Below are 27,290 nucleotides of genomic sequence, written 5' to 3' on the forward strand. Positions count from 1 at the left end.
CGGCTTCTCTGTCCTCATGCAAGTAATTCATAGCCCTGTTACCATGGAATATTCCTACCCCCTCGCATTCAGTGTAGACACTTAGACGCTTGTACATGCACGCACAGTCAGTATAGAATAGATTCTGTCCGAGAGTCCTTCTTTTGTGGATAACATAGTTCTTTAAACATAGGATGTTAGATATGATTTGGGATTAGGTTGACTTGACCCCCCAGACTTTTCGTCTCCACATGTAGAGCTAAATGTCAAGTCCCCTTCACCCCCTAGTTACACGTCAATTACACGTCATGCTGCTGCGCACGCATCTAGGCCAAGTATTATCTTATAGATCCGCCTATAGGTGACATCATAACCAATTATGTTCCTTTTTACTCTTTATTACACCCATTTCTGGTTACGCAGACAAATTGTCATTTTCCTTATCAATTGTTACGCCTACTGCATTCGCTTCATTGTAATGTATGTACTATAAAAGTTACTTCTTGTCAATAAAGTATGTACTTCACTTCCTGAACCCCCGTGGTGATGGAACTTGGAGCATCCGATTATAATCGATCACTGGAATAAAGCCCATTCCGAAACTCTAAAATCACGGATTCTGCCTCTCATTTTACTGAGCTATTTTATAATGTTTCTGTATCAAATTCAGTCCCGGTAAAGGAATTTTATTTACCACAGGTGTCAGAGCAAATTCGTTTGATCCTTATAAATTGTGAGTAAGGAAGATTGTTGATAAGGCTGATGGGGTGAAAGCTTGAATGATCTAATGCATTGTTCTGGTCTGTAGGTTTAATGTAAACTGATGTTGTCAGGCTGTGGCCTTCAGGGGGTTTGTTGATTATGACGTCCAAATATTCAATGGTTTGTGCATGAATTTTATGGGTAAATTGGATCCTGGGATCATGAGAGTTCAATGTTGCAATCATATCCTCAAATGATTGTTTGGAGTTAGTCCAGATGAGGAAGATATCGTCAATGAAGCGACAGTATGTGTAGATATTGGACCACCATTGAGGGATATTCATGATGTGTTCCTGTTCAAACAATGCCATGAAAATATTGGCGTAGGATGGTGCCCCTGAAAAACCCATAGAGGTTCCCGAGAGCTGAGCATAGTACACTTCATCCCATTTGAAGTAACTGTGGTGTAGACAAAAGTGTAAGAGCTGTAGTAAGAACACTTTGTCAGCTGTGGTGTCTTCTCTTTGTAGAATGGCCCACTCAACTGCCTCCATTCCTGCCATGTGGGATATGGAGGTGTACAATGCCTCAACATCTAAAGTACAAAGTAACCAAGAAGGTTGAATGTTCGATTGTATGTTGTCCAGTTTTGTAAGGAAATCCGTAGTGTCTTTGACGTATGACCACCAGTTTTGTACAAACTTCTGAAAATAATGATCCAAATATCTGCCTATTGGATCAAACAATGACCCACATCCTGATACAATTGGTCTGAATGGTGGTTTTTGCAGATTTTTATGTATCTTTGGTATCATGTATAAATGAGGTCTGCGAGGATTCAAGGTGGTGAGGAACTGTTTGGTGGGTTCATCAATCCAGCCCGATGTGAGGGCTTTGTCTAAAATGTCCTGTAGAATGACTTGAAGTTGCATTGTTGGATCTGTTTGTAGACGTAAGTATATGTTTTGGTCGTTTACATGATTTGAAACTTGCTGTTGATAAAATTCAGAGTCCATTATGACAATGGCTCCTCCCTTGTCAGCTGGTTGGATGGTAATTGTAGTTTGGAGCAGAAGCCGGTGTGTTGTCTGGTGAGGTATGTCACACTAGCTTAAATCAGGAGCCTGTGTGTTATCAGGTGAGGTATGTCACACTGTGACCTAGAGCAGGAGCCTGTGTCTTATCAGGTGAGGTATGTCATACTGTAGCTTAGAGATGGAGCCTGTGTGTTATTAGGTGGGGTATGTCATACTGTAGCTTAGAGATGGAGCCTGTGTGTTATTAGGTGGGGTATGTCATACTGTAGCTTAGAGCAGGAGCCTGTGTGTTATTAGGTGGGGTATGTCATACTGTAGCTTAGAGTAGGAGCCTGTGTGTTATCAGGTGGGGTATGTCATACTGTAGCTTAGAGCAGGAGCCTGTGTGTTATCAGGTGTGGTATGTCACACTGTAGCTTATAGCAGGAGCCTGTGTGTAATCAGGTGAGGTATGTCACACTGTGGCTTAGAGCAGGAGCCTGAGTGTTATCAGGTGAGGTATGTCACACTGTGGCTTAGAGCAGGAACATGTGTGTTGTCAGGTGAGGTATGTTGCACTGTAGCTTAGAGCAGGAGCCTGTGTGTTGTCAGATGAGGAATGTCACCCTGTAGTTTGGAGCAGAAGCCGGTGTGTTGTCAGATGAGGTATGTCACACTGTGACCTAGAGCAGGAGCCTGTGTGTTATTAGGTGGGGTATGTCATACTGTAGCTTAAATCAGGAGCCTGTGTGTTATCAGGTGAGGTATGTCACACTGTGGCTTAGAGTAGGAGCCTGTGTGTTAACAGGTGAGGTATGTCACACTGTGACCTAGAGCAGGAGCCTGTGTGTTATCAGATGAGGTATGTCATAATGTAGCTTAGAGTAGGAGCCTGTGTGTTATTAGGTGGGGTATGTCACACTGTAGCTTATAGTAGGCGCCTGTGTGTTATTAGGTGGGGTATGTCATACTGTAGCTTAGAGATGGAGCCTGTGTGTTATCAGGTGAGGTTTGTCACACTGTAGCTTAGAGATGGAGCCTGTGTGTTATCAGGTGGGGTATGTCATACTGTAGCTTAGAGCAGGAGCCTGTGTGTTATCAGGTGGGGTATGTCATACTGTAGCTTAGAGCAGGAGCCTGTGTGTTATCAGGTGAGGTATGTCACACTGTTGCTTAGAGCAGGAGCCTGTGTGTTATTAGGTGGGGTATGTCATACTGTAGCTTAGAGCAGGAGCCTGTGTGTTGTCTGGTGAGGTATGTCACACTAGCTTAAATCAGGAGCCTGTGTGTTATCAGGTGAGGTATGTCATACTGTAGCTTAGAGATGGAGCCTGTGTGTTATTAGGTGGGGTATGTCACACTGTAGCTTATAGTAGGCGCCTGTGTGTTATCAGGTGGGGTATGTCATACTGTAGCTTAGAGCAGGAGCCTGTGTGTTATCAGGTGAGGTATGTCACACTGTAGCTTAGAGTAGGAGCCTGTGTGTTATCAGGTGAGGTATGTCATACTGTAGCTTAGAGCAGGAGCCTGTGTGTTATTAGGTGGGGTATGTCATACTGTAGCTTATAGTAGGCGCCTGTGTGTTATTAGGTGGGGTATGTCATACTGTAGCTTAGAGCAGGAGCCTGTGTGTTATCAGGTGTGGTATGTCACACTGTAGCTTATAGCAGGAGCCTGTGTGTAATCAGGTGAGGTATGTCACACTGTGGCTTAGAGCAGGAGCCTGTGTCTTATCAGGTGAGGTATGTCATACTGTAGCTTAGAGATGGAGCCTGTGTGTTATTAGGTGGGGTATGTCATACTGTAGCTTAGAGATGGAGCCTGTGTGTTATTAGGTGGGGTATGTCATACTGTAGCTTAGAGCAGGAGCCTGTGTGTTATTAGGTGGGGTATGTCATACTGTAACTTAGAGCAGGAGCCTGTGTGTTATCAGGTGGGGTATGTCATACTGTAGCTTAGAGCAGGAGCCTGTGTGTTATCAGGTGTGGTATGTCACACTGTAGCTTATAGCAGGAGCCTGTGTGTAATCAGGTGAGGTATGTCACACTGTGGCTTAGAGCAGGAACATGTGTGTTGTCAGGTGAGGTATGTCACACTGTAGCTTGGAGCAGGAGCCTGTGTGTTGTCAGGTGAGGTATGTTGCACTGTAGCTTAGAGCAGGAGCCTGTGTGTTGTCAGATGAGGAATGTCACACTGTGGCTTAGAGCAGGAACATGTGTGTTGTCAGGTGAGGAATGTCACCCTGTAGTTTGGAGCAGAAGCCGGTGTGTTGTCAGATGAGGTATGTCACACTGTGACCTAGAGCAGGAGCCTGTGTGTTATTAGGTGGGGTATGTCATACTGTAGCTTAAATCAGGAGCCTGTGTGTTATCAGGTGAGGTATGTCACACTGTGGCTTAGAGTAGGAGCCTGTGTGTTAACAGGTGGGGTATGTCATACTGTAGCTTAAATCAGGAGCCTGTGTGTTATCAGGTGAGGTATGTCATAATGTAGCTTAGAGTAGGAGCCTGTGTGTTATTAGGTGGGGTATGTCACACTGTAGCTTATAGTAGGCGCCTGTGTGTTATTAGGTGGGGTATGTCACACTGTGACCTAGAGCAGGAGCCTGTGTCTTATCAGGTGAGGTATGTCATACTGTAGCTTAGAGTAGGAGCCTGTGTGTTATCAGGTGGGGTATGTCATACTGTAGCTTAGAGCAGGAGCCTGTGTGTTATCAGGTGAGGTATGTCACACTGTTGCTTAGAGCAGGAGCCTGTGTGTTATTAGGTGGGGTATGTCATACTGTAGCTTAGAGCAGGAGCCTGTGTGTTGTCTGGTGAGGTATGTCACACTAGCTTAAATCAGGAGCCTGTGTGTTATCAGGTGAGGTATGTCATACTGTAGCTTAGAGTAGGCACCTGTGTGTTATTAGGTGAGGTATGTCATACTGTAGCTTATAGTAGGCGCCTGTGTGTTATTAGGTGGGGTATGTCATACTGTAGCTTAGAGCAGGACCCTGTGTGTTATTAGGTGGGGTATGTCATACTGTAGCTTAGAGCAGGAGCCTGTGTGTTATCAGGTGAGGTATGTCACACTGTGGCTTAGAGCAGGAGCCTGTGTGTTATTAGGTGGGGTATGTCATACTGTAGCTTAGAGCAGGAGCCTGTGTGTTGTCTGGTGAGGTATGTCACACTAGCTTAAATCAGGAGCCTGTGTGTTATCAGGTGAGGTATGTCACACTGTGACCTAGAGCAGGAGCCTGTGTGTTATTAGGTGGGGTATGTCATACTGTAGCTTAGAGTAGGAGCCTGTGTGTTATTAGGTGGGGTATGTCATACTGTAGCTTAGAGATGGAGCCTGTGTGTTATCAGGTGAGGTATGTCATACTGTAGCTTAGAGTAGGAGCCTGTGTGTTATTAGGTGGGATATGTCATACTGTAGCTTAGGGCAGGAGCCTGTGTGTTATTAGGTGGGGTATGTCATACTGTAGCTTATAGTAGGCGCCTGTGTGTTATTAGGTGGGGTATGTCACACTGCAGCTTATAGCAGGAGCCTGTGTGTAATCAGGTGAGGTATGTCACACTGTGGCTTAGAGCAGGAGCCTGAGTGTTATCAGGTGAGGTATGTCACACTGTGGCTTAGAGCAGGAACATGTGTGTTGTCAGGTGAGGTATGTCATACTGTAGCTTATAGTAGGCGCCTGTGTGTTATTAGGTGGGGTATGTCATACTGTAGCTTAGAGATGGAGCCTGTGTGTTATTAGGTGGGGTATGTCATACTGTAGCTTAGAGTAGGAGCCTGTGTCTTATCAGGTGAGGTATGTCATACTGTAGCTTAGAGTAGGAGCCTGTGTCTTATCAGGTGAGGTATGTCATACTGTAGCTTAGAGTAGGAGCCTGTGTGTTTTCAGGTGAGGTATGTCATACTGTAGCTTAGAGCAGGAGCATGTGTGTTATTAGGTGGGGTATGTCATACTGTAGCTTAGAGATGGAGCCTGTGTGTTATTAGGTGGGGTATGTCATACTGTAGCTTAGAGCAGGAGCCTGTGTGTTATTAGGTGGGGTATGTCATACTGTAACTTAGAGCAGGAGCCTGTGTGTTATCAGGTGGGGTATGTCATACTGTAGCTTAGAGCAGGAGCCTGTGTGTTATCAGGTGTGGTATGTCACACTGTAGCTTATAGCAGGAGCCTGTGTGTAATCAGGTGAGGTATGTCACACTGTGGCTTAGAGCAGGAACATGTGTGTTGTCAGGTGAGGTATGTCACACTGTAGCTTGGAGCAGGAGCCTGTGTGTTGTCAGGTGAGGTATGTTGCACTGTAGCTTAGAGCAGGAGCCTGTGTGTTGTCAGATGAGGAATGTCACACTGTGGCTTAGAGCAGGAACATGTGTGTTGTCAGGTGAGGAATGTCACCCTGTAGTTTGGAGCAGAAGCCGGTGTGTTGTCAGATGAGGTATGTCACACTGTGACCTAGAGCAGGAGCCTGTGTGTTATTAGGTGGGGTATGTCATACTGTAGCTTAAATCAGGAGCCTGTGTGTTATCAGGTGAGGTATGTCACACTGTGGCTTAGAGTAGGAGCCTGTGTGTTAACAGGTGGGGTATGTCATACTGTAGCTTAAATCAGGAGCCTGTGTGTTATCAGGTGAGGTATGTCATAATGTAGCTTAGAGTAGGAGCCTGTGTGTTATTAGGTGGGGTATGTCACACTGTAGCTTATAGTAGGCGCCTGTGTGTTATTAGGTGGGGTATGTCACACTGTGACCTAGAGCAGGAGCCTGTGTCTTATCAGGTGAGGTATGTCATACTGTAGCTTAGAGTAGGAGCCTGTGTGTTATCAGGTGGGGTATGTCATACTGTAGCTTAGAGCAGGAGCCTGTGTGTTATCAGGTGAGGTATGTCACACTGTTGCTTAGAGCAGGAGCCTGTGTGTTATTAGGTGGGGTATGTCATACTGTAGCTTAGAGCAGGAGCCTGTGTGTTGTCTGGTGAGGTATGTCACACTAGCTTAAATCAGGAGCCTGTGTGTTATCAGGTGAGGTATGTCATACTGTAGCTTAGAGTAGGAGCCTGTGTGTTTTCAGGTGAGGTATGTCATACTGTAGCTTAGAGCAGGAGCCTGTGTGTTATTAGGTGGGGTATGTCATACTGTAGCTTATAGTAGGCGCCTGTGTGTTATTAGGTGGGGTATGTCATACTGTAGCTTAGAGCAGGACCCTGTGTGTTATTAGGTGGGGTATGTCATACTGTAGCTTAGAGCAGGAGCCTGTGTGTTATCAGGTGAGGTATGTCACACTGTGGCTTAGAGCAGGACCCTGTGTGTTATTAGGTGGGGTATGTCATACTGTAGCTTAGAGCAGGAGCCTGTGTGTTATCAGGTGAGGTATGTCACACTGTGACCTAGAGCAGGAGCCTGTGTGTTATTAGGTGGGGTATGTCATACTGTAGCTTAGAGTAGGAGCCTGTGTGTTATTAGGTGGGGTATGTCATACTGTAGCTTAGAGATGGAGCCTGTGTGTTATCAGGTGAGGTATGTCATACTGTAGCTTAGAGTAGGAGCCTGTGTGTTATTAGGTGGGATATGTCATACTGTAGCTTAGAGCAGGAGCCTGTGTGTTATCAGGTGAGGTATGTCATACTGTAGCTTAGAGTAGGAGCCTGTGTGTTATTAGGTGGGATATGTCATACTGTAGCTTAGAGCAGGAGCCTGTGTGTTATTAGGTGGGGTATGTCATACTGTAGCTTATAGTAGGCGCCTGTGTGTTATTAGGTGGGGTATGTCACACTGCAGCTTATAGCAGGAGCCTGTGTGTAATCAGGTGAGGTATGTCACACTGTGGCTTAGAGCAGGAGCCTGAGTGTTATCAGGTGAGGTATGTCACACTGTGGCTTAGAGCAGGAACATGTGTGTTGTCAGGTGAGGTATGTCACACTGTGACCTAGAGCAGGAGCCTGTGTGTTATCAGATGAGGTATGTCATAATGTAGCTTATAGTAGGCGCCTGTGTGTTATTAGGTGGGGTATGTCATACTGTAGCTTAGAGATGGAGCCTGTGTGTTATTAGGTGGGGTATGTCATACTGTAGCTTAGAGTAGGAGCCTGTGTCTTATCAGGTGAGGTATGTCATACTGTAGCTTAGAGTAGGAGCCTGTGTCTTATCAGGTGAGGTATGTCATACTGTAGCTTAGAGCAGGACCCTGTGTGTTATTAGGTGGGGTATGTCATACTGTAGCTTAGAGCAGGAGCCTGTGTGTTATCAGGTGAGGTATGTCACACTGTGGCTTAGAGCAGGAGCCTGTGTGTTATTAGGTGGGGTATGTCATACTGTAGCTTAGAGCAGGAGCCTGTGTGTTATCAGGTGAGGTATGTCACACTGTGGCTTAGAGCAGGAGCCTGTGTCTTATCAGGTGAGGTATGTCACACTGTGGCTTAGAGCAGGAGCCTGTGTGTTATTAGGTGGGGTATGTCATACTGTAGCTTAGAGATGGAGCCTGTGTGTTATCAGGTGAGGTTTGTCACACTGTAGCTTAGAGATGGAGCCTGTGTGTTATTAGGTGGGGTATGTCATACTGTAGCTTAGAGATGGAGCCTGTGTGTTATTAGGTGGGGTATGTCATACTGTAGCTTATAGTAGGCGCCTGTGTGTTATTAGGTGGGGTATGTCATACTGTAGCTTATAGTAGGAGCCTGTGTGTTATTAGGTGGGGTATGTCATACTGTAGCTTATAGTAGGCGCCTGTGTGTTATTAGGTGGGGTATGTCATACTGTAGCTTATAGTAGGCGCCTGTGTGTTATTAGGTGGGGTATGTCATACTGTAGCTTAGAGCAGGAGCCTGTGTGTTATTAGGTGGGGTATGTCATACTGTAGCTTATAGTAGGCGCCTGTGTGTTATTAGGTGGGGTATGTCATACTGTAGCTTAGAGTAGGAGCCTGTGTGTTATTAGGTGGGGTATGTCATACTGTAGCTTAGAGATGGAGCCTGTGTGTTATCAGGTGAGGTATGTCATACTGTAGCTTAGAGTAGGAGCCTGTGTGTTATTAGGTGGGGTATGTCATACTGTAGCTTAGAGATGGAGCCTGTGTGTTATCAGGTGAGGTATGTCATACTGTAGCTTAGAGCAGGAGCCTGTGTGTTATTAGGTGGGGTATGTCATACTGTAGCTTATAGTAGGCGCCTGTGTGTTATTAGGTGGGGTATGTCATACTGTAGCTTATAGTAGGCGCCTGTGTGTTATTAGGTGGGGTATGTCATACTGTAGCTTAGAGCAGGAGCCTGTGTGTTATTAGGTGGGGTATGTCATACTGTAGCTTAGAGCAGGACCCTGTGTGTTATTAGGTGGGGTATGTCATACTGTAGCTTAGAGTAGGAGCCTGTGTCTTATCAGGTGAGGTATGTCATACTGTAGCTTAGAGTAGGAGCCTGTGTCTTATCAGGTGAGGTATGTCATACTGTAGCTTAGAGCAGGACCCTGTGTGTTATTAGGTGGGGTATGTCATACTGTAGCTTAGAGCAGGAGCCTGTGTGTTATCAGGTGAGGTATGTCACACTGTGGCTTAGAGCAGGAGCCTGTGTCTTATCAGGTGAGGTATGTCACACTGTGGCTTAGAGCAGGAGCCTGTGTGTTATTAGGTGGGGTATGTCATACTGTAGCTTAGAGATGGAGCCTGTGTGTTATCAGGTGAGGTTTGTCACACTGTAGCTTAGAGATGGAGCCTGTGTGTTATTAGGTGGGGTATGTCATACTGTAGCTTAGAGATGGAGCCTGTGTGTTATTAGGTGGGGTATGTCATACTGTAGCTTATAGTAGGAGCCTGTGTGTTATTAGGTGGGGTATGTCATACTGTAGCTTATAGTAGGAGCCTGTGTGTTATTAGGTGGGGTATGTCATACTGTAGCTTATAGTAGGCGCCTGTGTGTTATTAGGTGGGGTATGTCATACTGTAGCTTATAGTAGGCGCCTGTGTGTTATTAGGTGGGGTATGTCATACTGTAGCTTAGAGCAGGAGCCTGTGTGTTATTAGGTGGGGTATGTCATACTGTAGCTTATAGTAGGCGCCTGTGTGTTATTAGGTGGGGTATGTCATACTGTAGCTTAGAGTAGGAGCCTGTGTGTTATTAGGTGGGGTATGTCATACTGTAGCTTAGAGATGGAGCCTGTGTGTTATCAGGTGAGGTATGTCATACTGTAGCTTAGAGTAGGAGCCTGTGTGTTTTCAGGTGAGGTATGTCATACTGTAGCTTAGAGCAGGAGCCTGTGTGTTATTAGGTGGGGTATGTCATACTGTAGCTTAGAGCAGGACCCTGTGTGTTATTAGGTGGGGTATGTCATACTGTAGCTTATAGTAGGCGCCTGTGTGTTATTAGGTGGGGTATGTCATACTGTAGCTTAGAGCAGGAGCCTGTGTGTTATTAGGTGGGGTATGTCATACTGTAGCTTATAGTAGGCGCCTGTGTGTTATTAGGTGGGGTATGTCATACTGTAGCTTATAGTAGGCGCCTGTGTGTTATTAGGTGGGGTATGTCATACTGTAGCTTATAGTAGGCGCCTGTGTGTTATTAGGTGGGGTATGTCATACTGTAGCTTAGAGCAGGAGCCTGTGTGTTATTAGGTGGGGTATGTCATACTGTAGCTTAGAGCAGGACCCTGTGTGTTATTAGGTGGGGTATGTCATACTGTAGCTTAGAGTAGGAGCCTGTGTCTTATCAGGTGAGGTATGTCATACTGTAGCTTAGAGCAGGACCCTGTGTGTTATTAGGTGGGGTATGTCATACTGCAGCTTATAGTAGGCGCCTGTGTGTTATTAGGTGGGATATGTCATACTGTAGCTTATAGTAGGAGCCTGTGTGTTATGAGGTGAGGTTTGTCACACTGTAGCTTAGAGATGGAGCCTGTGTGTTATCAGGTGAGGTATGTCACACTGTAGCTTAAAGCAGGAGCCTGTGTGTTATCAGGTGAGGTATGTCATACTGTAGCTTAGAGCAGGAGCCTGTGTGTTATCAGGTGGGGTATGTCATACTGTAGCTTATAGTAGGAGCCTGTGTGTTATTAGGTGGGGTATGTCATACTGTAGCTTATAGTAGGCGCCTGTGTGTTATTAGGTGGGGTATGTCATACTGTAGCTTATAGTAGGAGCCTGTGTGTTATTAGGTGGGGTATGTCATACTGTAGCTTATAGTAGGCGCCTGTGTGTTATTAGGTGGGGTATGTCATACTGTAGCTTATAGTAGGCGCCTGTGTGTTATTAGGTGGGGTATGTCATACTGTAGCTTAGAGCAGGAGCCTGTGTGTTATTAGGTGGGGTATGTCATACTGTAGCTTATAGTAGGCGCCTGTGTGTTATTAGGTGGGGTATGTCATACTGTAGCTTAGAGTAGGAGCCTGTGTGTTATTAGGTGGGGTATGTCATACTGTAGCTTAGAGATGGAGCCTGTGTGTTATCAGGTGAGGTATGTCATACTGTAGCTTAGAGTAGGAGCCTGTGTGTTTTCAGGTGAGGTATGTCATACTGTAGCTTAGAGCAGGAGCCTGTGTGTTATTAGGTGGGGTATGTCATACTGTAGCTTATAGTAGGCGCCTGTGTGTTATTAGGTGGGGTATGTCATACTGTAGCTTATAGTAGGCGCCTGTGTGTTATTAGGTGGGGTATGTCATACTGTAGCTTAGAGCAGGAGCCTGTGTGTTATTAGGTGGGGTATGTCATACTGTAGCTTAGAGCAGGACCCTGTGTGTTATTAGGTGGGGTATGTCATACTGTAGCTTAGAGTAGGAGCCTGTGTCTTATCAGGTGAGGTATGTCATACTGTAGCTTAGAGTAGGAGCCTGTGTCTTATCAGGTGAGGTATGTCATACTGTAGCTTAGAGCAGGACCCTGTGTGTTATTAGGTGGGGTATGTCATACTGCAGCTTATAGTAGGCGCCTGTGTGTTATTAGGTGGGATATGTCATACTGTAGCTTATAGTAGGAGCCTGTGTGTTATGAGGTGAGGTTTGTCACACTGTAGCTTAGAGATGGAGCCTGTGTGTTATCAGGTGAGGTATGTCACACTGTAGCTTAAAGCAGGAGCCTGTGTGTTATCAGGTGAGGTATGTCATACTGTAGCTTAGAGCAGGAGCCTGTGTGTTATCAGGTGGGGTATGTCATACTGTAGCTTAGAGCAGGAGCCTGTGTGTTAACAGGTGAGATATGTCACACTGTGACCTAGAGCAGGAGCCTGTGTGTTATCAGGTGGGGTATGTCATACTGTAGCTTAGATCAGGAGCCTGTGTGTTATCAAGTGAGGTATGTCATACTGTAGCTTAGATCAGGAGCCTGTGTGTTATCAGGTGAGGTATTACACACTGTCTCTAGGAGCCTGTGTGTTGTCTGGTGAGGTTTGTCACACTGTAGCTTATATATGGAGCCTGTGTGTTGTCTGGTGAGGTATGTCATACTGTAGCTTAGACCAGGTGCCTGTGTGTTATCAGGTGAGGTATGTCACACTGTCTCTAGGAGCCTGTGTGTTGTCTGGTGAGGTTTGTCACACTGTAGCTTATAGATGGAGCCTGTGTGTTGTCTGGTGAGGTATGTCACACTGTAGCTTAGAGCAGGAGCCTGTGTGTTGTCAAGTCGACTTTTGGCACAGTATCTCTGGGAACTGCAGACGGGCCGGTAGGGCTTGGGTCAAGTCAGGCCTTCTCTACAGTCTCCTCTTCTGTGCGACTTTGTCCGTCCTTCTTCTTTGTAGGTCGCAGGAATCTGCCTTCTGGGTTCAGGGCTGCCACCTAAATACTGTATTTAGGGGGCATTTTAGGGGTCTCGAGGTCAGTAGAGAATGAGCACCTGACCTTAGGGTGAGCACACCCTTGGTGTACTCACTCCACGTGGGGGAGTGGGCGAAATCCCTAAACCTGATGGGACATGCCCGCCATCTGCAAGATGACGGGCACTGAGGAGTGTGCTTCAACCTCGCCTTCCCCACCTGAGGGGTGGGGTTGGCAGAGGTGGGTACCCCTTCTGCTTGTTCGAATTCTTCCTGCACTCTTCCTGCTGAAAAAAGGGGGGGGAGACAGTAAGGGGGCTTGCTCCCGATAGCAGGAGAGTCTGGGGCTCGCGTTGCAAAGGCGGCAAGCCCTTTGAATCGCCCCTGCCACAGATGGCTCATCCTGACCTGGGGGTGTGTGAACACCTCCACCCAAGAAAAGCTTTGTTTCTGGGCCGAGGGAGTGAAGGCTCCCACCCCAGGGGTCCAGAAGCTTGTCTCATGGTGGTAGGCTGCTGTTCACCAGTCAGGAACCCACCAGTGTTTGGCTTGGTTCAGGAGTTTCCTCTAGAAGGGACCCCTAGGTGCATGGAATAATGAATCCAACACTGGAATCAGTGCAGGTTTATTATTCTGAGATGTTTGATACCAAGCATCCCAGGGTTCCGTAAGCCATTATGGTGCTAGGAAACTCATAATGACCTGTTTCTAGACCATATACTTGGTAAGGCTTTACTGGACACTTAGAATGGCCTTAGATATTATAGGGGCCACATGCAGATAGGTCCTCACATGAGGTATAGTGCACTCTTCCTTAAAAGTGACTTACCTGTGCCTCATGCAGTGCTATGTAGGCATGGCACACAGGGATGTGTGCCATGCAGACTCTTCACTTTCAGCTGCATCAAAACATGCAGGCAGTGGTGCATGTTTGTGGTGAGAGGTCTCTGAGGGTGGCTGTGAGGGTTGTGGGAGTGCGTGCCGGATAAACAGACGCGGAGGCTGTATGTAGTGAGAAATTGTAGATTGTTTATTGCGAACAATAGGCTGTCTGGGGTCCAGGGATGGGAAGGGATCTTCTTTCTTCCTCGGGTCTTCTCCTGGTCCGTTGGCCTCGGTGTCGGTTGCTGTCTCGTCCGTTCGGGCTTCCGAATCTAGTGACCTTCCTCGGAGGCTCATAGAGAGGGGAGAAACAAAAGGGAGCCGTCAGTCTTTAGGTAGACTGTATAGTCTGAGTGTTAGATTACGCTTCACCACACCCAATCGGTGCTTTGGAGGAAACTGTGAGGGAGGGGAAGGCGAAGGAAATGTGACGGACGTACAGGATGTAAAGTGAATCTCGGCTGAGGAAACACGGTGTTTATAGATTGGGACCTGAGGGATGGGGCGTTTCTGGGGTGTGTACACGACGTACTTTACACACACACCCTCCCCTATCCCACCCACGGTATCCACAAACCTCCCACCTCCTGTGACCCCGCTATCTCTCTCCCGCTCCCACGATCACTCACCGGCTCCACTGCAACTCTCCTGAGTTGCAGCCGCTCTCCAGCCTCCTCCGGTGGGCACCACCACTCCTCGCTCCACTGTTCTTCGACCTCTCCTTCGTCCACCTCGTCCCTTTTCCTCACGTCGTCCTCCATCTCCTCCACGCTCTGGCTATCTCGCTACTCCTCTCTGTCTCCTGCAAGTGTGCCGCCACATTCTTGTGTTCGGGCCGTTTTCACTGTATATGGGGTACTGCTTCCGGAGTCAATCCCTCCCCCTTCCGCCGACTCCTCCCGCGTAGTTGGTTCCTGTACGGACACATGACAGGGGGGGCGGGGTTATCCTTCCAGACAGCGTTCTAGGGGTATTGTATTTCCCTGGTGTTTTATCAGACTGGGGACATTCTCGGATACAGTGGTCCGCAATAGCAGGTAAGATACGGTTCCCCATCTGCACCGTTTCACAGTGGCATAATACATTCTGAATCCCTCAGAGGCCTTTCTCTGGCTACCATGCCTTCCGTAACGTAGGTACCCCTTACATGGGACTTACAGGTAGGCCAGAGTTGTGTCAATTGTGGTAACAATGGTGCAGTTTAGAGAAAAGAACACAGGCCCTGGGAGCCTGATTGACAAGGACCCAGTGCACACTAAGTCAAAGTGCATCAGAAACCTGGCAAACAGTAGGGGGTTGCTGCAACAGAAATCCACTTCCCTACAAGAACACAGGTGATTCTAGTCTTTGTGGAGATCTAGCGTGGGCCAGTGTTTGTGTCCAGATGTCTGGCATGGGGAGCACATGATCACTGCGTGTAGTGTGCATGCTGTGTTCTGATTGGCTGTGTGTCCCTAACAATAGGTGGCATCTGACTTTGTGGTATTTTGGGGATGCAAGAGTCTTTGGCCAAACATGTTTATTGGGGCCAATCTCTTTGGGCCTGTTGTGGTGTAACTGTCTATCTGTGGGGCCAACTATATTTTCCCTGTTCGCATGTTTGTGTTCAGTCAATGTGTAACCCCACCTGTGACTTATCAATCAGTAGGCTTGGGTTTGGGTCACAGGGCCTGTCTGAGCACGTATATCTAATTCGGGTTGATGGGGAGGACATCTCGGATAAAGTCGACCTCAATGATACAAGTTTATTATTTCGTGTACATATAACTTGGCGGTCATTGATATCACATTTACCAACATTCTCATTATTATGTATGCATTTGTCATAGCATGCATCGACATCAGATTTAATGGTATTGACATTGTTTTGCGTACATATATTATGGCGTACATCAACGTCGTATTGACTGGTATTGATATTGTTGTGTGTTCATATATTATTGACATTGACATCGCATTTACTGATATTAGCAATACCTCACCTGATAGCACACAGGCTTCTGCTCTAAGCCACAGTGTGAATTGCCTCACCTGATAACACAGAGGCTCCTAAGATACAGTGTGACATACCTCACCTGATAACACACAGGTTTCTAAGCTACAGTGTGACATATTTCACCTGATAACACACAGACTCCTTCTGGAAGCCACAGTGGGACATACCTCACATGATAACTCACAGCCTGCTATCTTAGAATAGAACAAGGTATCTAACTAATCTCTTCACCCAGCCTCTATAGGAAATTGTTAATTACTTGTAGAGACAGTGCAGTAATATAAATTTATCTGGTAATTCTCGATTCAATAACAGTAAAAAGCTAGGCCCTCATTACGATGTCGGTCGGACGAGCATCCGACCAACATCGTATTGGGATGAAGTCTGCCCAACGTGTAGACAGCTCCACCCGCCTTATTACAATCTGACCGCCATGAAGGCAGTCGTAAACATACATGTTTCAATTGAGGCTTGTGCTGGAGCCTGGAAAGGGCAGCGACACAAGTGCCAATGGGAAAAGGCATGTTTACAAACATCCCTGCACCGTGTGCCAGGCACCATGTGGTGCCTGGGACAGGGTGCGTGGGTGTTTGGGGGGGCACCACGTGCGCTCCCCAGGCCCCACAGCGGAGGCTGAGGAGGGATGGGGAACCTGTTTGGGGCCCCCAAAGTCCCTTTCTGTCTGTCTTTTCATGGCGGTTGGACCACCATGAAAAGGCTATGGGAAACAGACATTGTCATCCCTAAAGCAGTGCCTGAGCAGGCACCACCCCTATTGTCGGGATTGCGGTCCCACCACTACCCTGAAAAGCAGAGGTCGGTCCCTCCGCGCTATACCTCTGACCGCCGGATCATAATCCGATGGTCGGACTGCTTCTGCAGATGTCGGTGGTTCTGCCACCGACCTACTGTTGGTGGCGGGCCCACCGACATCGTAATGAGGGCCATAATGTCTTTATGATTTTGAACGTGAAATTACCACATCAGTGATTCCCCATCCTGGCAGCACATGTGCAGCCCGCACTGCCCAGATCTTGTGTCTCCCACACCAAGTACGGAAACTTCCTCTTGTCACCTCTTTTACACTCCCTCCTGTCAGTGACTTCTACTCACACTTGACTTCAGACAGTCTCGCCACTCAGCCTGTCTGAGTCTTTGACTGTCTCTGCCTGTGGTGAGTTTGCTTCCTTGCACTCTCTCCATGGATAGAGCTATCTACAGCTTCACAAATTCTGATCTCTCTACAGTTCGTGAGGTGAAGGACGGATGACGGTAAAAGCAGTGGCAGATGGTGACATTTGAAAGTGGTGGGGCGTAAACTTTCTGTCGGAGTGCACCGTGGCGAGCGAGCGCAGCGAGCGAGCTTGACCACCTTAGAGGGTGTTCGGGGGGGTTTTTCCCCCCGAGAAAATTTTGAAAAAAAGTGGGTAAAGGGTGCATTTTCAAGCAAATTTGAGAAGCACAGAGACTAGAGCTGCAAACACACATAGAGCCCACCTCGGATTCCGACGCGCTGAGGAGTGACAGGCTGCCTGCTAGTGACGGAAGAGCTTGTGACGGCGCGGCCAAGACCTTTTTTTGCAAGTCCAGGACACTTCAGGTCGGCCGGACTGGGCTGGCATAAAGTATATACAAAGTTATACATTGACTGAACATTAATGTGTGGTTAATGGAATTTTCAAAAGAGATTCTTTTTACAAAGCGTGTGGGGGGCATTGGTGGTATGGGTAAGCATTACAATGGTGAAAATATAGTTATACATTCTTGAAATCCCATGGTCGTAAATGAAATATTGGGGTTTGCAAGAGCCGGAATGGTTAAAACTAGCCCTGTGAAAATTTAGCCACTTTATAAATGTATAAATGGACCACCTCCACGAAATTGACAGACAACTTTCTGATCAAACCACCTATATCAAACCAAACAGCAATCCCATGAAAGAAACCACAACAACCACAGAAAACAAATTGAAACACTGGCGAGACCAGGGTCTCCCATCAGATTCAGAACACAAACATTTGTTCAATAGTACACCAACCAATCCCCGCATATATGCATTGCCAAAAATGCACAAAGGAGGGGATTTCCCCCAAGGAAGACCCATCACATCGGGCATTGGATCTCCAACAGAAAAAACATCTGAATATACTGACATATATCTCCAACCCTTAGTAATCAACTTACCATCTTATATAAAGGATCCCCGAGATATTTTGAGTAAAAGCACAGATAGGGTGGAAGGACATCAATTGGTTTCCCTGGACGTGTGCTCACTATATACCAGCATACCAGTAGAACACGGCATAAAAGCTGCACAACATTCTTGGACAGTCGTCCAATTAATATGTATGACCACACGATCATGACACCAGATTAGATTAGTCTTGGACAACAGCATCTCCACCCACAATGGGGAATGGTCTCGTCAAGCAATGGGGGCCAAATTTTCCCCCCATTTCGCGAATGTCTACATGGGTCTCTTCGAACATATACATACCCGGAGGAAATGCCCAGGTCATCCACTAGACAACATCCTTCATTGGGGACGGCTCACTGACGACACCCTGCTATTTTGGGCTGGGACCAACGATGCCCTCGAGGAACTCTCCACCCACATCAATAGCAATGAATACAGCCTGTCCCCCACCAAAGATCAAAGTATGAAACAGATACACCTCCTGGATCTATCCATCATAGTGGACGGCAATCGTCTCAAAACTGTACCCTATAGAAAAATCACTGCGTGCAATGCAACATCACACGCAAGCAGTGCACATCCCCCACCACAAATCAATGCAACTCCATATGGAGAAATGCCGCGAACCAAACGTAACTGCAGCGATGACACCACATTGGACAAAGAGTTGGAAACTGTTGAAAATCGACTTCAAGCTAGAGGATATTCAAGCTCCACAATCAAACAAGCTAGAATAAAGGCGAACAAGGTCAGAAGAATTGATCTCCTGACCAACAACAACAAGAAAAAGATACGCAACATTAAAAGAAATAAACTCGCATTCATTACTCCATCAGCACGGTGGTCCATAAGATTCTCAGAAAACATTGGCATCTACTGACCCACGACACCACACTACAAGGTACAATTGGATCCAAACCCACGATGGTACATATAGTTACTATATTTAGCCGCGGCTCGCGGGGAGGGGGGGGGGGGGATCGCGCACGGGGGGAATGTAATATTTTTTTAAAAACTTACCTCACAGCCGGTCCACGGGTCCACGCCACCTCTCAGACCTCTGCTCTCCTGGGCGCCTCCACCAACGGCACTGGAGGGGCCTACCAACCCCTCTCAGCCAATCCTGGCGCTGCCAGCAGCACCAGGATTGGCCGACGGCACAGCTTACGCTACGCCCGCCGCCTGCCCATTAGGAGACCGAGGGGCTCCTAATGGGCATGCGCAAGCCAGTGCAAACACAAGTGCGCATGACTGGGCACGGGTGAAAATCCGCTCACCTTCCCCACTCATGCGCACTTGTGCTGCTGCCTGTTGCCCCATGTCTGACACAATCATGTCAGTCAACATGACGCCGGACCGCCCACCCCCTTCAGACTCTGAAGGGGGTGGGCGGTCCAACGTCATGCTGACTGACATGATTGTCAGTTGGTTCTCCCTCGGCTGCTCGGCATCTTTAAACTTAAGTAAACTGATTCAGTTTACTTAAGTTTATAAACGCCGAGGGAGCTACGGGCGGGGGGGCTACGCCCCAACGCCCCCAATGGACGAACCGCCACTGGGTAAAAGTGAAGGTAGTTCAGTAATTAGAAAAAGCACACTAGTAGTCCGATTTTTGAAAGAAGTCATCAACCCCTCCACCCTCACTCTGGAAAACCTTCTCCCCCCCCCCTCTCCCCTTCCAGGACGTCTTCCGAGAGGCTTTTAATATCTAACCAGCTTTTCTTTGCTTCTCGCAGAGTAAGTTAAGAACTGAGAAGAAGAAAATTGAATCTGAGTTTGAAAAACTGCGGCAACTCCTGAAAGAAAATGAACAAACACTGCATGAAAAACTGGAGAAAATGGAGAAGAAGATTACGATGGTAGAAAATGCAAATATCCCCACACTGTCCAATCAAATCACCTCTCTCAATGCCCTGATAACAGAGATAGAAAAGAAGTGTGAGGTGCCAGCGTGGGAACTCCTGAAGGTGAGATCATGTTTGGTAAATAAGCCTGTTTTGTGTGTAGCATTAAATGTATGAGCGGAACAAACATGATCTGGCTCGCATCAATGCACAGTGACCCCATGCACTCTGATATCCGCACACAGTATACAGATCGGGTTAATTTACATTTTCTCAATTGATACTGAGTGCCTAATTCAATATACACACAGTGGAATGTACAGTGTCACGTACAAGTCAATAATCCATCTATATATAGATCATTTATGCCTTTTTTCTGTTAGAGAGATTGCAACAAACCAAGCAATTCCAGTGACAGTAATTAACATATGGAAACGGAGGAGCAAACTGTGAAAAAAGCAGAATAGAAATGGAATGCATAATGGGGGCAAAATCTGAGAGAAGTGGAAAGAAAGCAAATCAGCCATTTTCTAAGAAGTTTTCAAACATTTCTGTTCTAAAGCGGTTATTTTTTTCCTGATGCAGGTAGCCACTTACTTTCATTTGTACCGATCTATAGGGTTAGGGTGGAAAGTGGGCTATATAATTAGACATTTAGAGTAGGTAATGAAAAGCTCACTGGAGTTTTCTGTTGTCCCAGATAAAGGTAGAGATTGCTGCATAAAGAACCAAGTGGTCACAAAAATGTGTGAGGCATTGAAAAGCTGCATAAACCTCACCCTTTTTAGGTCTCACTGAGTCAGCGCGCATGCGCTGCTCGGAGAGACATTTTGTAGATGAGTTTTCAAAGTGCTGCCGGCTGGCCTAGCGCTTACGTTCACGCGCGCAGCCGGCCGCCAGCAGTCTTTCACGGTTCATTAGAACCGGGATAACTTTCACTTTCGGGAGTAGTTCCAATAATTATTTGCTCATTTCTTTATTATTGGTCTTGCACTAGACTATATTTGGTTACGGCTATTGACTAGATTAAGGCATAGCTTCCACTGCCTACGCTGATTCACCTTCAGTTGCATTTTTCTAATTTTAAAATAAACATTCACGGTCTGTTCTCGACTCAACCTGTGTGGTTTTCCTTTGTGAATTTCCCTATGTGGGTTCTCTGGATTTCCTTTTATATTAAGAGCGCTCGTCCTTAGTACCGATCCATCCTATCAGCCCTTTTAATGGTAAAAAGCACTCTCACAAGACAAGTGAATCTTTGAACGCCGTTTTGTTGACTAAACAGTTAATACTAAATTAAGGTGTTACACAGAACCACAATGCATTAGCGTGTATGATGTGAATAAGTATTATTTTCTAATCTATGTCTACGCCATAAGTGTTTCATGTTTTATTATTTCAGAAAATGGTTTAAACATATTGGCTCCCTCTAGTCTTATATCTCCCCTCAAGCCTTTATCTTGGACAGCAGAGGATGCCGATTGCTGCAACAGGCTGCAATGGTGTGTAGAACCTCTCTTGCCACCTCTCCTTCTTTTCTCAACATCCTTTCAGCATTCGCTCGTAAAGGCGAGTCCCGGTTCGTGTCTTCCATCCCAACTCCCTCCCTCCGGTTAGTTTTTTCCATCCCAACTCCCTCCTCTCAACCTGCCTGAGATTGAAACTAAAAAGGGACGATTATGCAAAGCCGCAGCCACACTTTATTATAACTTCGATCGCCATATTTGCGTATCAGTGTGTTTCTTCTGTCATTGCGCTCAGGCAATATTTCAAAAACGTTATTTTGCAACAATGTTGCCCCGTATTTATATTTAAAACATTACTCCGGTATAGATGTATTTGTATGTATAAATAAGGTACTCCACAATCACAGTCTCTGCTGCAAATTATTCAGTGAAGGATATATTTAATTTAACTGTCACACTTGGAAACGTATTTCTCTTAACAAGAGAAATATTTATTTTGTAGGGAATAGAAAAACATCACTACAAAAATTGGTAGGTTCACCTGAGCTCTGCGTTCTTGTCCGTTTTCTATGCTTGCATTAGCCTAAATATGTGTCCCTTTTCTCTGTCTATGGCGCTCGCCCTGCCCGACTGCCTCCTGTGCTGTCGCCCAGGGCAGCGGCTGCCGGGCTCAAGGTTAGAGCGGAGGCCGTTGCTTGTTTTTCATTGATCTCGTCTCTGTTAGAACCCAGGTACTATGCTGTTCAGTATGCATCACCTAAAGTTGAGATGCTCATACAAGAATTTATACCTTGTCTACTAATTATTTATTTGTTCCTTTGAGCTCAGTCAATGCAATATCAAATATATATAGCAAATACATATTATCATATATATTTATAGCATTTGTGTTGCACTTTCCTGCCCGTACAGAGTCTTGACTTTTTTTTCTGGGTGATGGGTTGTGCAGTTACTCAGTTTGTTGTGTTTGAAGATGGAGGAGATAGTGTTTAGTAGGGTTTGTTTTTGGAGCTAATTTGGCTTTGTACAAGATGCTCAGAGGTGTACTCCAAACATGTTGTGGTGAACTTGTAGCTGCTGCTGAGTCATGAAATGAAACTGAAGGATGTGGGAGAGGTAGAGCTATTTTTACATATGCCTACTTCACTTTATCATATTTGCTACCATTCGTACGTTGGCTTTGTGGGAATAATTATCACTGCTATTGTGTTTGGTCCGTGGGTGGGAGTCTGTAGCCTACTGTATGGAATGGTGTGCAACAATGCAGTCGACATACAGCACCCTCACATGGAGGGGTCCACCCAGGAACAGGTACACAGGTACCTAGGAAATTGATAGCCTTCACTCCTACACGGATCCGCGTGGTCCATCCAGGAGCTGAGATGCAATGACTAAGGAAGCTCAATAGACAACCACGCTGCAGTCTATTCTTATTGCAGCGTATGTTCACGCTGCTAGCTGTTTATTGTACTGGTTCTAGTGGTCCTCACTGTTCTTTATATTGTAACTGCTACTGGGTTTCTTTCCACAGGTTGTAATTAACACCGTTTTTGTTGCTGATTCTCTTGCAGTTGTTTTTTCTTGCATCTAGTAGTTCTTGCTAAAGGTTGTCCTTGCTACTCCTTTTCTACTTTTTGTTGCTCATACTTACTTCTAGCTGCCTTTTTTGCTACGCATATATTGCGCTTCTGGGTTTGTTCTCATACCAGTTTGTTTTTATACTACTGGATGCTGTCCTGATGATTGGTCTTGCTTATCATTATTCTTTTTGCTGGTTGTGCATGCTAATGTTTATGCTGATTAATGGCTATGGTTGTTGCTTGCTGTACGTTTTGCTACTTTGGCTTTACCTGCGCTTTTTGCTGGGGCTATCCAATTTTTAATTATTTAAATTTGCGTTTCTTCCCATGATATTACTGCTGTTATGATTTTATAGTAAATGTATTTGTGTTTTGAGGTGCACGTCCTGCATGTTGTGCTCGACATTGTTGTAAGTTGGCTGTTTCTTTCTGCGGTCCTTGCTCTTGCTGTGGGCTGAATCTATGTGTGTTCTTGTTACCTTTGCTTGCTGCCTGATGTCCCCATAGTGTTATTTCTGCAGGTAGTTCTATCCTTCTGCTTGTTTTCTTGCTACTGATTATGCGTGCTGTTGCTGGGTCCACTTGTTTACGTTTGTCTTGGTGATGTTCTTGTTTTCAACTCTGGGTGTACTTGCTAGTGATTTTAGTTGTAGCTGGTTGTGCGTGCTAAATGTCGTGTTGCAGCTGCTGGTTGTGATTCTTGTTGGTTGTATTCTTGGTGCTCAGTGTGGTCCTGCACAGGTTATGCTTCTTGCTTTTGGCAATTGCTGCTGTGTGTCTAGTTGTTGGCTGTGCTTGCTGTTCTGTTTTCTTTACTGGCTATGCACGTGCCTTCTTCCTTCGAGATCCCTTTCTATCCATGTTGTGACTTAAGCTGCTGGACTCCTAGGTGAGTTATAACGCTCTGTGAATCACCCTGTCCTGGGACATTCCTACACCATTCAGGAAAGGAGTGCATGTTTGCTGGCCAAGAATGACAGTGGGAGGTCGGTGGAGTAGAGGGAATGAGGTCACTTCCTGCAGATGATGCTCCGTGTGAAGGGTTTCCCCTTTAGATTTCTGAAAACATCTGTTTGCAGCACAGCTGCGTAACACGCAAGCACGTTGGGAAAAATGCCTGCTGTTTAAACAAGCATTGGCATAGCCAATAGGTCTCGCCTTTGGGACCTTATAAGTGTTTAGCCATGCAACAGTTGATGTTGCACCAAGGATATTGTGCTGCATAACTAAATACTTATAAGAAATAATTGATAGTTTGTAATTATATGTGGAATTCACCATGTGCTGAGTCACGTGACACGGATTACAATATAACAGACAATGCAGTATCATGTGACCCCATTCAAAATATCACAGACTGTGCCATGTGGCCTCATTCAGAAAATCGTTGTCTGTGCTGGGTCATGTGATAACATTCAGAATATTACAGATTGTGTCATGTAACTTTTTTCAGACTGGGTCATGTGAATTCACTAATATCACCCACCCACTGCTGTGTCAAGTGTCTCTGTTAGAAACATCATACAAGGTGTTAACTGAGCACGTTCACAATATCGGAATGTGTTTTATTGTGTAACTGCATTCAGAATATGTCACTGAGCTATGTTACGTGATTACCATTCAGAACATCCGGTTCTGCTGTGTCACATGATCCCAAAGTCTGTGCTGCGTCATGTGACCCCAGTCACAATATTACCTATTCTGCTATCACGTGACTCATTCCATCACATTACAGACTATGCTGTGTCACGAGACTCGTTTCACAAGCTTACAGACTGCAAGAGGAATAGCTCCCAATGTCTTCTGACTGTGGCTAAACGGAAGTGTTTCACTCCTACAAATACTGACGTTTTAACATCTCCTCTGGAAACTGATTTGTTTCTCTGTTTTGCAGGATGTGAGAACCACCCTCAAGAGGTAAGGCTGGTTTTAATTCTCCTCTCAGTGTGTAAGGAGCAGACCTGGCTACTACAGTGTGTAAATGCCACTACTGAGCGCACACAAAGTGTTACGAAACTTTCAGATCCTCATAAAATCACTTTACATCCTCATAAAACTCAATCCCTTAGACAATACCTTTGATTCCCCTTAAAACGTCCTTAAGTCTTCCAAAAACTCCCCAAAGTCATCAGGAAACTCCCTTACATTTTTAGAAATCCATTTGAGTCCTTAGAAAACTCCTTTGAGTCTTGAAATAGTTGCTGCAGAAATTAGCTTTTGTCCTCACACAACGTACTGACGTCTTTTAAACCTACCTGAAGCTTTAAGAAAAGTGCCCTTACCGCACAGGAGACACATTTTTGGGAACTTCCTTAAAGCCATATCCAGACTTCATTCTTCAGTAAGATCCCTCCAATCAGAAGAGGTCTCGTCCAGTTCTCATAAACCTCATTGTAATCCTCAGGTCGGCTCCTAGTACTAAGAAATCTCTCTCCATTCGTTTTCTTTTTCTTTCTTTTTTAAAAATGTTATAATGTTTTTCTTTGCATGATATGACATAAGTGCATTATTCCGACCAAAAACAATTATTTATGTGCTCTTTCATTGATAAGTTTGCATCTAGGGTGATACCCAGAGATTTAGCAGGGTTGGACAGTGTAATAGGAATATTTAGTGCATCCAGGTTTTTCTTGGATGGGTGGGCGATTGCTCTTTGAGGAGAGGAGTAGAAGTTCAGTCTTGTTGGGGTTCAGCTTAAGGTGGTTTGGATCTTGGTTAGTGTGGCATTAAGATGTTGTATGTTGCTGGGTGATTTTATTCCTATTGTATTTGTTATTAACGGTTCAATTGATTAAAATCATTACAGTAATATCAATCAGCATATAAAGCTAAAACCATGATCTAAAAACATTTGTTTATCTTACGTAAAATTGTGCGCCCCGCCCATGTACCAACGTGATCGGCCCTCCCCGATAGTTGTGGTCTGTGCCGTATGGCCTTACGCGCTTTCATGAAGTTCCCTTTGAGCCACGCTGGGTAAACAGCAATACGGGATGATGGACGTCACCTCCTTCATTCCTTTTAGCCCTCGCTGATGTTGGCGTTGTCATTAAACTGGTGGGCTAGAGATGTTTAGGGCCGCTAAGCTTGCTTCCACTAGATTTTGTGGTGCCCTATGCCAGAGTTTTGTTGCTTTCGTTGGCAGCTTTTAGGGCAATCCTGAATTGATGGATACATTTTGCCAGTCTTGCTAGTGTCGTTGTGTCGGTGGTGGATGGGCACAAAGCTGACGCTTCACTGCAGGTCTCTATTCCGTTTATTATGCAGATTGGACGCAGGAGTCGCCAGCGGTCGTTGTTAAGGTGCGGGCAGCAGCAATGGAGATGCAGCCAGGATTCCCTCATATAGGGGCATAGTCTGCAGTTTGTAGATTTCCCCTTGCGACCCCATGCGGGGTTGAAGTCGGCAATACGTAGTGTGGTTAGCCTCATGTAGACTTATTTTGTTTCGGGTGGATGGAGTGAGATCCTCGCTTAGGTAGGTTTGTGCTTTGCCTGCTTTGTAGGAGTTATTCAGAGGATCTAGGAGGGCGCCTGAGCGGAGAGTTTTAATGTCCAGATCAAAGGAGGTTTCGTGCACTTGCTGGTTTATAGATCTTTTCCAAGCGTTCAGGGGGATGTCCAGTGTGGTATGCTGTCTTCCTTGATCTTCAGTGTTTTAAGCGCTTTTCCTAGGCTAATGTGCCAGGCTGAGCCTGACCCCTCGAAAATTATTCTCAGGTGGTGTTTCAGGGAGTGGACCGGGGCCTTCAGTGTCCTTAAATATGATTTTATAATCTCCCCCTGGCATATCAGGTCTGGCCTTGCTAAGCCTAGCTCCAGTCTTAGCCTTGCGTTCCTAGCTAACCTTGGAATATTGAGCAAAGCTTTATATGCCTTTACTTTGGCTGAGTTAAGGGCGGCATCCAATAGCCCAGGGAAGGCCAGGTGGCCATAGTTAATGGCTGTTGGTGTGTAACCTTGGTGGCCTTGGAGCTCAGTTGTTTCAGGTGGGCCTTTCCTTGGCCTGCTCCTAGATAATTGTTTGCATCCACCGTGTTGATTTGTAGATTGCCCATTAGCCATTGTGTGTTCTTCTTCCGATAGTATGTCCCAAAAATGACCACCTTGGTCTTGCCTTGATTAATTGTCAAGTTGTTGGTATTGTTGAAATGGTTTAGTGCATTTAGAGCTCTTTGTAGGCTCACCGGCACTGGCAACCTCATGCTTCCAAGTCTGGGAACCACTAGACTATCTCCTTTTAGGGCCTCCCCCAGGTCTGCTGTGTATCGATTGAACAGGATGGGGGCCAGCACGCATCCTTGCTTCAACCCATTCTCCGTGTATATTTTAGGGGACACTGTGCGCCTCGCTGGTTTTGACCCGCACCCAGGTATCTTCATAGTGATCTGATGGCCTTTAACAGATTAGGTGGAATGCCCCAATTTTCTAACTTCCACCGCTACACAGGAATATGAGGACCAGTTGTAGAAACGGCGATAAGAGAGAAAACAGAGACATAGGACTCTCCCACATTCACTCCTCACTTCTGTTGGATCATAGATGTCTGCAGTAACTTGTCGTCAAGGGCGCTATGCTTAGTTGTGATAGTGAATGGATGTACCTTACTAATATCTTGTTGGATCACGGATGTCTGCAGAATGTAGTGGATTTCTACGAGACAAATGTTTATCTTAAGTAACTTGTCAAGGGTGCTATTCTTAGTTGTAATAGTGAATGGATGTACCTTAGTAATATCTTAGTGTACACAACTATGCATTTTTATGTAGTCAGTAATTCTTCAAACACACAAGAAATTTGTGTCTTAAATAGTTTTTAAGTGTGAGCAAAATTACGCCTGCAAGGCATTTATCATACTCAGGGATGTGCCAAATGTATAACACCAGTGTGACTGATTTTTTTTTTTA

At 45.8% G+C, this 27,290-nt stretch overlaps 1 protein-coding gene across 1 annotated transcript in view; it reads left to right on the forward strand.

The window, feature by feature from the left end:
- The window catches only part of LOC146869323 (E3 ubiquitin-protein ligase TRIM39-like), a 114,512-nt gene that overhangs the window by 63,946 nt on the left and 23,276 nt on the right, over positions 1-27,290 (forward strand). The window contains exons 3-4 of the mRNA XM_085649669.1: positions 19,231-19,461; positions 24,279-24,301. Of these exons, the coding sequence (XP_085505795.1) occupies positions 19,231-19,461; positions 24,279-24,301 (254 nt within the window). The remainder of the gene's footprint in view (positions 1-19,230; positions 19,462-24,278; positions 24,302-27,290) is intronic.

The sequence above is a fragment of the Triturus cristatus genome, chromosome 1_1 (assembly GCF_964204655.1).
Source record: "Triturus cristatus chromosome 1_1, aTriCri1.1, whole genome shotgun sequence".
NCBI lineage: Eukaryota > Metazoa > Chordata > Amphibia > Caudata > Salamandridae > Triturus > Triturus cristatus.